Genomic DNA, 15,169 nt, shown 5'->3' on the forward strand with positions numbered 1-15,169 from the left:
CTTACAACAGAGCTTTGAAGCTCATTTCATGCTGCAGCTTGGCATGCAACGCCATTTCGGGGCAAACCGCAGAAAATGTAGGACAGTTTTTCAGTTGTGAGACATCAGCTTATGCTGTTTGAGATTTAACTTTTGACCTTCAAAATAAGATCCCTTCCACCCAGTTCTAACATTTTGCAGGGGATGTTTTCACCCCTCAGTGGCCGTTTCTCATGGAGCTGCCTTCCAGCACCCTTCTCACCATACCTGTGGGCACGTAAGCAGAGCCCGACTTTGCAAAACTCACTCCCTTGGGACAGACCCTGCAAAAATGGTCCTGGTGATTTCAGCACCACTAGACAGGCACTCCCAAGGCTTGGTAACACCACACCTTTTCCCATGGAGCCTGTGTGTGGAGGTCTATATGTAACAATGCTCAATTCTTTTCTCTGGTCTCAGCTCATACAAGCAGATCGATCGACAGTGTTTTATATGTTTGCTGAACACTCTTTGCAATAAAGGCTGATTCCTTAAAAATAAAACAGAAGGAATGCTGTGGTATGGTATTACAGTATTCCAGCTCTCAAAAATGTTGCTGTGTTGTTTTAGGCTATGGTTTAACGTCACAGATGTTCCCTTTCTTAAAATGGAGGGAAAGATCAGAGCACCATTACCCTTAACTGCGAATTACAGACCTTTATTTTTTAAGAGGATGTAGGGTTTTATTCCTTGGCAGACAGTGTTTTTTCATTTGATAAGAGGACTCAAGTTGGTATGCAGTGTGGTTTCATTTGTTAGTCAAAAAATCTACCTTTACATTAAATATTTTTATTACATCAAGTATTGAAAGGAGGAAGAATTCAATGGCTGGAAACCACAGATCTGTTCTCCAGTGTTTAAAATTCGTGGGTTTGTTTGTGTCTTTATGATGCTACATACTGTTCTATATTATAACATTCAAACAATTCATCAAAGGTCCAATGATAAAGAATTGCAAAGAAATTGACATGCTTCAAATACACCAGCAGTTCTGCCGAGCTGCTTCTCTACATACAAGTAGAGAACATTTCAGATACTTGGATTTAGCCTTGCATCATCAGCACAATTTACGTGGAAGAGAAGTAAATTAAACAGGAACAAAAAACCGCACCATTTGTTACTGTCACTTGAAACTTAAGACTAAAATTTATTTTTTTCCAGAATGCTGCATCTTAACAATGGTTGATTTTCTCTGTAGTATGAAAGCACTGATGTTTCACTTACATTACAACATCACTCTGGACTATTGGAGCTTTTACACCTGGCCATCAAATACCACATCTAGTAAAATGCAGTGTATGGGGACCAAACTGTTTCTCTCCTGGATCAAACATCTTTTTACTTGGCATCCAGAAAGCAGGGTACTTACTGCACTTCTTAGGTGAGTAAAATAATTCTGCCTTCACTCTCGCACCTCCAGACAGTTTGGGACATAGAATAACCCAGGAACAACCTGCCCCAATCTTGCTGCTAATGTATGAGTTTCAGATGATAAACTGTGCCGTATCCAATCCTGCTGTGCTAGGTGCAACTCCAACATCTTACCCACAGCCGTTGTACCCAGGCAAGAAAACTAGTGTAAGCAAGTGGACTATGGTGCTAGGAAGAAATGTGCAAGTTTTATTTTTAAGCATCACTGGACTGAAAAATAAAGAGTCATATGGCTTATTTATATTTCAGATGGTAGTGAATAAGTTAAAGAATATTTCATCCCAAAACATATGTTGCTTTCATTTATAGCTAAGCTTATGTACACATATGTTTTCTTATTTTCATAAATGTCAAGCACCCACCTTTTTCCCTCCACAAAGATTTACAAGTACATGCATGGCACTTCCTACAAAGCTGTCGTGGGCTAAAGGCTTACAAACAATGATTTTTTTTTTTGATTAAGAAATATTCATCAGACCAAAATATAATCATTTAAATCAACTTCTTCCTGAGCAACTTAGAATTTGGAATGTGCTGAAAAGTTTCAATAAATAAGTCAAAGATTAACTAGCTTAAAACGTACCTTTTAACAATTAAGTAAAATATATTTCATGACAGACAAATAGGCTGTAGGACCAGGAATCTTAGATGCTATGTGCCAGATAAATTTATGAAGTACCATTCAAGGAGGAGAGGCCAGGTTGGTTGTTACGAGAAATACAACAACATTAAAACCTAGCAAGTAAATCATTAAACAGGTTTTGTATTTAGGCTATAAGTAATGATGGTTGAAGATACCATTAAATAAACAGATAAAAATAAACTTTACGGTAAGCGGCAGTGAACTTGCAGAAGTGTTAGGTGACTGATTATTCTGTTACAACATTGGCAAAAAGGATTCAAACAGAATTTCAGAAAGGTGAGAATATTAGTTTTCTTTCCAAAATATAACAACTCCACAGTGTGTAAACTAATCATTACTCTTTCAATGTAATTTCATAGAAACCACTTAAAATATACAATGCAGCAGATTCATATTTTAGCTAATATGTTAGTTGTTATCTGTGCCATTTTCAGTTTTCTTTAACATGCTCCCCCACGGTAGTGCATTGCTACCACCAACCTGGGATGTTAATAACGAAAACAGAATCTTCTACATAATATTTTCTGTAAAGTTAGCATCTTGCCTTAACATGATTACTCTTCTTTATTTTTGTTCTCTGCATGTAGTTACAGTAAAGATTGACTGGTGATGAAGATGGGCCGTAATGTTTATTGGCTCTCAGCAGGCTCACGGAAGAGAAAACCCTTGGAAAGCACATTCGAGCTTAGCCCGAGTTTATATGCCTCGTCCATCACAAAATAACTTTTGCTTGTTATTGCAAAGTGAAGTATGACCTTGCAGATGGCAGACATGCTGCTGAGGCAGCTGCAGAAGAAGAAGCAAAAATTGCCTGGTAGATGTTTGAGAAAGGACGTGAGTTAGACAGAGGTGCACTGCCCCTGAAGTGTTACTGGGACTCATCCTGGCAAGGAGCTGCAACTCCTCGGCCCTGCTTCTTTCCTGTGCTCTAGGACAGGAATTTATTGCTATTATCATCTACTAGTCCAGTTTCCTCTGGCAACAACGGTGCATGAGGTCAAGGCCTCATCAAGACCCCGAAGTCCCCCCTATTCTGCTATGGAGCAGATGATGCCAAATAGCTCTGCCCATTGCTGCCTGCAGGTCTGGCACTTCTGCACCCCCAGTCCTGGCAGGCTGCCGAACAGCCGGCAAGCCCACACATCACAGGGAACCCTGGGGACACCCACCTTAAAGACAACAGCATGTCACATATTGGAGCTCTTCCCCTTTCCCCTCCCAGCCTCCACCCATCCCCTTTCTAGCGTTTGCTGATAATACTTGTAGTGATTAACAAGGGCAACTTTCACAGTGACTCTCTTGAAAACATATCATTGAATCTGCTCTGGTTTCACAGAGCATACCTTCTTTTCCTTGTTTTATCATCCTGAAATATTTCAACTAGAGAAGCTGTGTATGTCCATATTGTTAATTTTACTTCTAGCCACGCTAAGAGGAGGCGTCTGCTGGTGAGGCAGCTGTGTTCAGCTTCAGATGTGAACAACTAAATTCTGCGATTGCAGAAATACTGGTCACGCTTAATAGGAGTTCCAGATCATCTAAGTTTTTTAATGAGTGACTTTTCCTGTATCTCTTAGGGTTTGTGACCCATGAGAAGAATAAAAATCTACAAATACCCTTCCTGAACATAAAAACCCTATGCTGCACCTTTTCCTTCAGAGTCTAATAGAAACGTACTCAACTGCAGAGACAAAACTCTACCGTTTAGGTAATCCTGCCTTGCACTTTTCATCTGTTGTTGCCATTCACTGACCTGGTAACTTTTTCCACTCCATGAACTAGAAGGGTTTGCCAAAAACATCTGGTCCGTATAACTTGCCTTATGTCCACTAATATTAATTTGCCAGAATAGCAGCCTCACTCTTCCTGCCCAGGGTAATTCAGAAGCCATTATCTAGCCCCCTTCTGAGCCTGTTATCCTTGGATGTGCACAGACAGGGCAATGGCTCTGACCATACCACTGGGACACCAGTGTGCTCTGGGCAGAAAGAGGCACTCTTCCCAAATGGCTCACTGCCTGTAGTTCACATTGCCGGTAGTTAATGCCGCAGTGTTATGCAATGAAGACTTGTTTCTGAAGAAAGAGAGAACCAGAGTCTGTAAAATTTACTTTTCAAGACTGCCTAATCTATTATTTTAGGTTTTGCAGGTTCCCGGAGGACTATTGTGTACTCCAAAAGTTATTTTGTGATAGACAGTAGATACTCCTCTGTTGAACTATGCTATAGCAAGGATGCTATAGAGCCAACACTGTATAATGAATCAAACCTGCAAAACCAGGTATCTCCCGATGGCCCCAGCATGTGGGAATGGTCTCTTTCATTCTGTTTCAAATGCTGCTGCGCATTAACTCAGTTCCTTAAGGAATTACTTTTAATAATAATTAAAAAAATCTTAAGAAAGTTGGAGGGGTCACCAGAAGAGAAAGGATAGCTCTTCCATCCATCACCTTTTATAGATATCCTCTAGCCACTTTTCATCATCTTCCTCGTCGTCTATCGGCTCCTCTGTTTCCAGGGGAGAAGGAATGAAGAACTCTGGTCTGGGACGTGGTTTCCTGATATGAGACTTCAGTCCAAACTTGCGCTTTAGCAGGTGGAACTGTTCTTTGACATAGTAATAAAACTCATATTCGTATCTCATGCGTTGGTAGAGGATCTGTATTGCTTCTGGAGAGGGGACGGTCTTTTTCACTGTCACAGTCAGATTGCCAAGTTTCCTATGTTCTGTAAAAAAACAAAAGAAGCAATATGGTGGATGCTAATTAACAAGACCCGACCTAAACTTTTTTTTTTTTTTAAAAAAGATTAAGGCATGCTGCATTACTGATACAAATACACTCAATCTGTCTCCTTAATAATGGATTTACTTTCAGGAAGAGACATAAAAAAATAGATGTTTGAAGTTATACTTGCATGTTTAAATATGGCTCGTTCATACATGGCATTTGGCATTATGTGTAGTCACCGAGGATCTTAATCGGTGATGCTTATCTGAAAATGCAAATTAGGTCATACAATTATGAGCATAAACTACATGTAGAGAAACCCATAATCTTTGCTAGCTTTGGAAATTTTGCCTTATGCATGTGAAGTATATATCCAGCACACAGCTGAGCTGAACTAATAAATTATTTCCTGTGTGGCATACTATGCTGTGTCTCAGTTGTGCTTTATTATTCTTTAAATCTAAACAGGTATTTATCAACCCGAATCCATCTCAGGCTAGCATTGAAGCAGTGTTGGCATCACCAGATGACACCTCAAGACCAAATGTGCCTGCTGACTTTCTCATCCTGTTATACCTGTTAATTAAACTAGACTCATCTTCCTGGTCATGCCCTGGGACCAGAAGATTTCTTTCCTTCATCTGACAGCTCTTGCTTTAGTAAACTGAAATAGAACACCTTTATTGTTGACAAAAAATTACGAGTTACTAACAAAAATACTGAATTGCCTCTTTGCCTCCTCTGTCAATAGATTATGCTACCATTGGAGATTCATGTATTTGAACAAGGTGTAAAGCAGACTCCTAAGGCAATCATTTTGCTGTTTTCTACCAGATGGCAACAGGCTGCCAGAGCACTCTATGTATTTTCTTCTCCAAGACAGAAACATAACTGAAAGTCAACTGTGAAGAAGAGAACAGAAAAAGCTGGAAGTACCGACCTGTGGCATCATTGTATCCCCCCTAACAACTGCAACTTTCTTTAGGAGAAGTGGAGATGAATGTTACACTGATGAAGTATGAGCTTCTACAACTAGGTTTTCTGAAAGCCTCATGTGTTACTCTGAAAGAATGTGATGCTCATGAAAATAACTGCAAGAGCCTCAGAATACACCTGGGTGCAGACACGGCAAGATGAATGGGCTTGAATGGAAGCAAGGAGATGCCAGTTAGACATTGGTTAAAAACCTTTTTCATGGCAAGGATAGTTAGGCAGTGCAGTAGGGCATACAAGTTACAAAAGCTGTACCTTTGGAGGATTTTAAGAGCTCATTGATTGGTTCTCTCCTGGGGGAAGACACTTGACTGGGGGACATCTTAAGGTCATTTTCTCTAACTTCAAAACCAATAGATTAATTTTTATCTTGTCAGTCCTTACTTCTCTCTCTTGCTCTTTGCTACAACAGCAAGGTCTACATGAGAACTAGTTTTTTTTTGTTCCAGCATGTCTTGGCTTCTGCTGCTCATTCTTTCCTTAATATTTATATCCTCTATTTGTGCTGCCTCAAATGCCAAACAGAAATCCTCATATTCTATATGACTACATAGACAAACTTGCAGTGAAGGAGAGCTGGATTTCGATATGGAAACCTAATTCTGTAACAGCAGTTCTGCAAGTCGGAGGAATTCAAAAGGGTCCGACCATAAAGCGTGGAGAAGAAAAAGCTTACAAGGAGGAAGCAGACAACAAAGAACATTTCATGTTTCTAACCAGCTCCCAGCAGCAGCAACCACCCTCACTTCCAGAGGAAGTCCCTGAATCAAAATGAATGTTATCACAGGCAAAGTTTTGCTCATATGAGCAGTCCAAACTGAGGTCTTCTGAAGCACCTGCCAGCAAAGCCAAACATGAGCTTAGCAGCTCTACAGAGAAACACGTTTACACAATCATTTACATGTAAGGCTAAGGGATGGATCAATGGTTCCTAGTAGGAAAAGTGAGTTATTCTTGGGATTCCACAAGCAATATGCTCATCCAATAGAATCAAGAATAACTTTTTAGGGAAGAGAGGAATTTTAAGCAAAGGCAAACCCGTTTATTTCAAGAGGTACTAAAAGATGAGTAAGTCCAGCTAACAAACACAACAGCAATGATCTTTAGACAAAAAGTCGCTATTATGCAAGATTTTAAATCTTGAAAAGTACAACAGAAGGGTAGAGTACAGCTATGTGAACATGAACGGCTTTCTTTATATTTTAAAAGATTAATGTTCATATAGTTTATGGTATCTACACCTATAAACACATTTTAATTTTCAGACAATGGACACACATTTTCCTACTTCAGAGTAAAGGAATTAAAGAAAAACAGCTGAGAACCATTCATTTTAATAATACTACATGAGACAGCAAGTGCTGCTGGGCTGTACATTCTCATATTCATTTGACTTTACAGTGTCACACACATCTGGTGCAGAAAAAAGTTATATCTGAAAGAGCTATTCTCCCTCTCAGTTTTGATTACCAATTATGGCAGAGTAATTTGAAATGAAGAATATGATACTAAGAGAGAACAGGTTGACTAGCTTACCAAATGTAATGCTGTTCTAAATCACGAAAAATTATTTAAAGCATTAATTCTATTTGCATTTGGACTTTTAATTCCATCTCTAAAGGAAGAATGGTTTTCATTAGTTGGTAACAATTAAAACATGCTGCTCTGTAATTAAATGGAGCTTTTACACCAAACTTTGTAGTTCATTACACTGAAATCTCTGTCTCTACTCATATATCTAAGTAATTAAACAACTTATTACACAGAGTTCTTTGTGCTTTAATTACAGTGATGCATGGTGATATGTGCTCTATACTTACTGACTGTTCACAGTTTATCAATTTGTATAGTTTTATTTATGTAGGAGTAAAATGATTAAAATATACAAAAACTGAAGTAAAAATAAAGAGGCAATCTTTAACGTGCTGTCTAGCTAAGAAAAAGTGTAGAGGAAGGATCATGAAATGCTTGCACTTAAAATAGGCATTTGCATAGAAAGCACTACCTATAGCTAGAGAATGATGTGAAATATTTTTGGTGAAAATATTCGGGTTCCCCAAGAGCTTATTCTCTTCTACACCACCTCTAGCCATAGACCGGAATAGACTAACAAATGTCTCATCTTTTTAAATTCGCAGTCAGTTGTTCAAGTTGCCATTGGTGGGTATTGGATGAATACACTCTAGGAAGGACACTGTACTCAGTCTGTCCTTGGGTGAGAAGGCAACCGCTGCCTTATGATTACTGAGCACTTCAAGACATTCCTCTTTCTGGTGCTTAGTTGGTAGCTCCCGCCAGCTTTGCAGTCTGGTTTTCTTTACAAACTCAGCAGCAAATATACACTACTAAATATTGCATTTATTAAGCTGAAGCCTTTATACTGCTTGCCAACTTCATTTTTATTTTACATAGGTTATTTCTGTTACAGAAAACTCCATTTACCTCACTGGAAAAAGCTCTTTACTTATATGGTCCCTCCAAGCCTCTAAGTGGGAAAAGCCACTTCTTACAGCTCCTGCTCCTTTTGGTGGCTGCTCCTCCCAGCAGAGAGAGGCACTTGTGTTCAGCCCAGGAGTGCTGCCAACGCCAACGAGGTGAAAAGCGCTGAACTGTTTTCTTGGGGGGGGGGGCTGTCAGTCTGGGGCAGGACCAGCCAAGAGGGAAATTGCTGGTGGTGTGCCAGGCAGGGAGCAGCCCACTGGCACCCCATCTGCCAAATCAGCCAGGTGCTGCATGCCACCCTTGCGGTGGGTGGCGAGAAAGCAGCAAAATATACTCCTCCTCTGAAATTGCAGTAGTCATAGCATAGCAGATTCCTGGATGTGTGCAAGTCTTCTCTGATCTATGCACACACCTATGTCTACAGATGTATACATATGTACAGATAGAAGCACCCACACTCTGGGAGGCTACAGGAGCAATGTAGATTTTCTGGCTTCTATTGGTTTGCCTCACAGTATCGTCATCAGTAACCACAGTGCATAAGTGGCTGTGAGGTGCTGGTTGTCAGATGGCGCAAGTTGGGGCTGCGCCTGGTTGCAGGCTCAACCTTCTGATAAAAAAAGTGAACTCCACTTTTTTTGCACTTGAATTTTATTTAGACTGGTTTCTAATCTTAAATACTCTTAAAAGGCTCTTTAATACTAATATGAATGAAATCACAGAACTGCCCCTTGAAGTCATCTTAACCACCTCTCCTCGTCGTAGAAACAAAATGGAAAAATTAGGTAGATCTGGCTTAAAGCCAAAATAACAATCTGCATATGCTACACAAACCCAGCCGTCCCACCAAAGGACCCCCATTTTATGACCTTTGAGACAGCTAACTGTATGGAGGGCAACAAACTAGACCATTTACTTTTTTTTTTTTTTAAACTGTGTTTGCTTTGGCATTCTTTTAAATTACTAAAAAGAATGTACTATACAGTAACCCAACCTCCCAGTGCAGCCTGCTCATGCCTTGAATTAAGACTAAATTGGTATGCAGATATGGATGAAGAAAATTAAAATCTTTTGGGTTACCAGGTGATGAATATTTACTATTACTTCCCCATTCTCACTTTTTTCTACCTTTTTTTTTTTTTTAAACTAAGAAATTGGCGTTACTCACCGCAGCAATCCAAACCATAGGGAAAAGTGGTTTTTATACTCTGTGGCTCAAAAAACCTTGGATTGCCATATTTAGACAAAATGATCTAAAGGCATTCCCCACCTCAGAAGAGAATTTCGGAGTGACGCTCTCTCCAGCACCCCGCCATTTCGGTGGGTGCAATGCAGAGGCTTGCTCCGCAGCGCTGCTCCTGGACAAAGCCGCAGGGAGCCCAGGGTCCTCGGGGATCCGGTGGGGAGAGAGGAGCCAGGCTGGAGCCAGCACAGGATGGCTGCAGGCGAGCATAACCATGGGCTTGCCCGGCTAATGCTGGTGGTGGAAAAACCCCACGCCAAGCTCTACTGCTCTAAGGCTGTGTGAACACGATGGCTGTCACAGATATAGTAAACTCATTTCCTGGAACTACACGGGGAGGCCCCGCATTTCAATCATATGCAGCTGAGCTGCAGCACACACCTACTTCTGCACAGTTTTAAATGGAAATAAATATATGTCACTGTGGTTAGATGTGACGTATGAATCGGCAAGGGCCTCTGCTTGATATGCCACTCAAAACAATTACTGCGGTACTAAAGCAGGGCTCTGATGGCTATGCTAAAATTTATCTCCCCCCAGAATATCTAACTGCAGCTCAGCAGAAAATTTTTTTGGCAAAATTGATTCACTTTACAAACTTGAAATTTTTAGCTGGGCTCTTGAAGGATAACTGGGAAGGGATGGTTTGGGGAGAACAGATGAGACACTGATGTGTTTGGCTCGTGTGCTGTCCTTCTGACAGCCACAGGGCTGCTACTGCCCTGGAGTGCAGTGGCCCAGGGCAGGGCCCGGGTCCCAGGCAGGAGGAGGGATGGTGCATCATGGTTGTACTGTGTGACTCGCATAGGCTCATGTTTGCTGAAGGAAAGCAGGGACCGTGGAGAAAACCTAACAGAGTCACCAACCGGGACGAAGTGCATTAAAAATCGAAGTTGATGGAAAACTAAGTGGAAATTTGTCCCATAGCATCTACTAGTTTTGTCTGTCTGAAATACTATGACTCCCAATTATTAACCTCCTTACTGCTCTCTTCTCTGTTATTCACATTAACAAAGTTAGGTGTAAGTTTTAACAACATGTAGATAAAGATTAGACGCTCATGTGCATACTGAGGACTCACTCGAAGTGCTTGCTTTGTTTTAGCATTTCTGTCCTGAATTATTGTGCTGCTTTGATGACATGGAAAGACTCCTAACTCCTGGGGATTAGGAGAACTCTAGCCCACTGGCACACAGGAATGTCCTGTCTCCTAAAGGTCAGATATGGATCTCTCTGAAAGGACAGCTCTCCAGGGGTCATGGAAACACCTAGAACTCCAAAACCCTGTAATCCTAGGCAAATCAGATGTCTTATTTATCAAACAAGGATCTTAGGAGCAAATACACCAGACTGTACACGGACACTGCAAAATGATGGCTGCCAATGACACAGACTGAACTAGGTGAGACAGTCACAGCAATGGCGTTTCTTCTTTCTTACCACTACAACGAATAAGAAATCCAGAGGGAAGAATAATGTCACTGTTAACCTAGTATAATTTCATTATTAACATTAACATGGTCAAAATGCAGGGAGCTCAGAGAATGATAACCTGGCAGATGCCAAAACAGAGATTAGCCAGGAAGAGCTCACAGAGACAATCTGAAAGACACATAATCAAACAACTACTAATGCTCAAGGATGTAAACACCAAGGAGGCATGGCACAAAATCAGAACAAGGAATAAACATAAGGAAAAAAAAAACAAAAAAAGAATAATGTTAGTGATAAATGTAAGAAGTACTTTCGGGCAATAAGGCTGAAAATAACAAAAGAAACATCTTCCTACAGTATATGCAAGTAACATGTTGAGAGTATATTGCAGAGGTCAACGCTGCACTGGTTTGGCTGTCAGCTGGACAGTGTAACAGTGATATGCATTCAACAGTGCTCTGAAATACTACTTAAGTTATTAAAGGCATTATATCACTATTATGAAACACTTGCCTTACAACACGCTCAGCAATGCAAATATATAACTTTCTCCATACTTATAAACAGTTACCACTCTCTGAGGTCTCTTCTCCAGCCAGTAAGTATTTATCATGAAATCTCCAACTATCCTCCTGGAAACTTCACGGTGTTATGCCTTTGCTCCTACCAGTTCAGAGCTGTGGATCCAACAATGTGGATTTCCAGCTGCGTGGGACAGCTCAGCCGATGCTCCTGTACCACACACTGTCGCTGCTGCTGCCCTGGCCTGGAAATGTGCTGTGTCTCACAGATGATCAGATAACAAATCTCAACAAGATCTTCTAAGAGACTCCTTTATTTGGTGCACTTTAATGTTGCATTCCCAGTTAAGGTAAGTTAACACAGAAGGAAAAAAAAAGCTGAAAATTAACCCACATTCATAGAGTGAAAAGGCGGATTCCTATGAGAATGTGGTCAGGTACTTTTATTGCTGTTAAGCAACTTCTAAGTTGAACTAGACAGAGTTGGAGGTGCCAAAACCAAAGTCATCTACAGAGGAAATGCCAGGATTCTCTAGTTTGAGTTGCTGAAAGAATTGCTATAGTTGCAGTTCATATGCAATTTCTAATGTATCTTTTATAGCTGTATAAGTATTATTGAATGGATCCAGTCAAGTCTGGAACTGAGAAAACCACAATGTAAAAATAGGTTCTTACAGATCGTTTGTGAACAGTGTTGCATAGTAGCTTACGCAGATACTAACATTGTTACTTTTTTGCAGAGAGAAGAGAAAGTTGCAGTGATCCAGACAAATTTCAGCAGCGCTCAGGAGCAGGAAAAGCTTCACCACAGGTATGTTATGCAGAAAATCTGCAGAGATATAGCCTGGGACTTGAGAACCTAGAGCAGGCATCTTGCCTTTGTGCTTTGAGTCACAGTAGGCTGCTATCTGTGATTTTTGTCCACAAAAAGGAAGCGATGGAAGAGGCGTGTTGTGCAAGCTTAAGATGTCTAAGAGGGATGGAGTGAGGTGGAGGTGTCTTTATTTCCATATATAGTATTGATGACTGCAACACTGGCATATAGCATCCAGTTTTGTAACCACATCCTAAATCAGACAGGGTATGAAAACAGCCTCAGAATGAATACTGGGGTTGGAAGGGACACTTTAGAGAAAGCTGATAAATTCATTTTGGTCAGCTTACCAAAAAAAGAAGATTGAGAGGTGACTTGTTTACAGCATCTGCATATTTTCATGGTGAGAAAACTATGGATATTGAACGGTTGGAAGCAGAAACCAGAGAAACACAGACTGGAAGGAAGGCACAGCTATTTAAAGTGGTGAAGGTGATTAATCACTAGAACAAAACAAAAAGAGTTGATTTGCTATAATTTGGTATTTTTACATTAATGCTGGATAACTTAGTCAACTCCAGTTACCGATCTCTGTACAAAAGTAAGAGAAACTGTGTGACCTGCAGAACACAAGAAGCCAGGCTGAATGACCCAATAGTCCATTTAAGTCTTTCATAGATGCAAGTTCCAAATGTCTTGCACGTGCCAGCTTCCAAGTTGGGAGCACCACTTGCAAAAGACTTTTTGTCAGTGCCTTTGAGATATCTCAGTGTGAATGTAATTTTTGGAAGATGTCTGAACACCTAATTTGCTACCTTTTCTAGTTATTGGCTGTTCAACGCTAGTGCTCACCACCCTGCAGTATCAGGCCTTGCAGAAATGTGAAGTAACACTACATTTTTTTAAAAAAGTTTGAGAACATGGCCTTAAAAAATTAATTCTAAGTGCTGCCTCTTCCTGTCTTCCTAGAGCACATATATGACTGCTTATTGCTTTATATAAGAATAACTACTGAAATGAGAAATGAAAACAAAAATACTAACTAGGACTAAAGTAATGGCCAATAATAAAACCTATGCACTGCCAATGTAAAGCTGCTGCTCACAGGGTATACAGGACTGGAAGATGTACATTACTGTATGAAAGCTGCTATTAAAATGGCGAAAAAAAGAAAAAGCTATCAGTTCTCTTCTCCCTTGTGAGAAAATTGCCTGTTCTAAGAAGATTTTCTCCCAACTATGTCTGCACTCAGGCAACTGAAAGCCCTGAAATTGCTTTATTTCTTATTACTGCAAGTTACAGGCGGTCAAGAGAAAATTCTCTCTTTTGCCCTTAGGTTCTTTTGTGTATAATGAGCAACTGAAGGCAGCCAGGGACTGGGGCGCTGGTGAAGAAGGAAGAAGGCTACCAGAGCAGAAACAACACACTGTTCCTTTCAAGTTCACCCCCTCCTGGCCCACAGCCCGACCGCCTTGGCCAGCCGCCAGGGTATCGGGACAAAGGCTTCCTCCTCTGGCCAAAACCGAGGAAAAGGGTCCGTTGTTTAACACAGGCAGACTTGTTTCAGCATGAGAAAAAACTAAAAAGAAGGGGAATTATATTAACTGGAAGTCCTGGGAGAGGAGAGTAATCTCCTAGTGTGGCTAATGCAATTCTCACCCCATGCTTTTCCTGGAGAGGGAATGTCTTGATTCTCTACCATTCAGGCTAGAAGGCAAAGTATAATGTCTCAACAAGGCTAAGCCCTAAGGCTGCCAGGGACTTCGTGTCCCCTGAGGTTACTATTACCCACAAACAAGAATGCATCTTTCCTCCTTCCAGGAAGCCCCAGGTGACCCACTGCTTCCCTCCATGACTGCACTAAGAAGCTCGTGTGAAGAGCGAGTGTCCTCACTCATAAAAAGACAGAAATGTTTATGCACCCAGCAGACCTTTAAGAGTCTGACAGATAAATAAGCCAAACATTTAGCCATCTCAGGACTTCACAGTGACTGAGGCTCCTGCTGGATTTCCACAAAGTCATTAAACTCAAGTCAAGGTGAATTCACACCTGGGCTTTTTGCCATCTCTGTGACAGCCTGCAGCCCTGATCTGTGATGGGGAACTTGGGACACTTGGGGTTTGCTGCAAGTTGAGAGGTCGTGCCCCTCCCAGAAACCTCCGAGGCAGATGCTGGTGCAGTGGTTACACAGAGACACAGTGGCTTTTCATGCCAACCTCAGCACTTTAGCAGCACAGCCACAGGTGAGGAATGAGGACTTGAAAAAGGTAGAAGAAAATCCCTAGGTCTGGTGTGACCCGTTTGATTCTGAGCACTGAAGCACTTGGGTGAGGTGAGCTACCTCAAAGGCTGTATCACAGGGTGTAGTGTCTCAGTGGGCTGCCACAGGAAACTTCCCCTAGCAATTATTTTTATGTCTGAGAGATTTTGGAAGCAGGTCCCAATTCACAGAGAAGTGTGATTTTAATCTGCTTGGGTTAATATACTTGAATACAGGACATTTGTAGGTGCTTAGATGCTGTTCAAACATCATCAAGATTTACACATGCGTGTACTTACTCTGTACTCCAGGCAATAGATTTTCCTCCTGGAGGAGGCAGGAAATGGCATTTCTGACACATACTTATGAGACCAAGATCTTTTCAGACAAAGGCCTCCCTATGCATTCTGTGCATCTGCACCAGCCAGTAGCAAAGATGGCCCCCCCCCCAGCAAATCTCATCTGCCTTCAGTGACTTACAGTTCCAGCACACCTTGACCATTCTTGCTCATGCGTCAGCACCAAGAGCAATCCATTGAAGAAACAGAGTTTGATCAATGATCCCTAATTCAACTCACATTTAGCACTACTGTGCTGACAGGAAAGAGATACATGGGCACACTGTTCTGCCATCTATCACG

General features: G+C 41.2%; 1 protein-coding gene across 1 annotated transcript in view; it reads right to left on the reverse strand.

The window, feature by feature from the left end:
- Positions 1–660: 660 nt before the first annotated feature.
- The window catches only part of UST (uronyl 2-sulfotransferase), a 178,040-nt gene continuing 163,531 nt past the window's right edge, over positions 661–15,169 (reverse strand). The window contains exon 8 of the mRNA XM_074862898.1: positions 661–4,818. Coding sequence (XP_074718999.1) covers positions 4,538–4,818 — 281 coding nt within the window. The 3' untranslated portion in view covers positions 661–4,537. The remainder of the gene's footprint in view (positions 4,819–15,169) is intronic.

The sequence above is a fragment of the Strix uralensis genome, chromosome 3 (genome assembly GCF_047716275.1).
Source record: "Strix uralensis isolate ZFMK-TIS-50842 chromosome 3, bStrUra1, whole genome shotgun sequence".
In the NCBI taxonomy this organism is placed as follows: Eukaryota; Metazoa; Chordata; class Aves; order Strigiformes; family Strigidae; genus Strix; species Strix uralensis.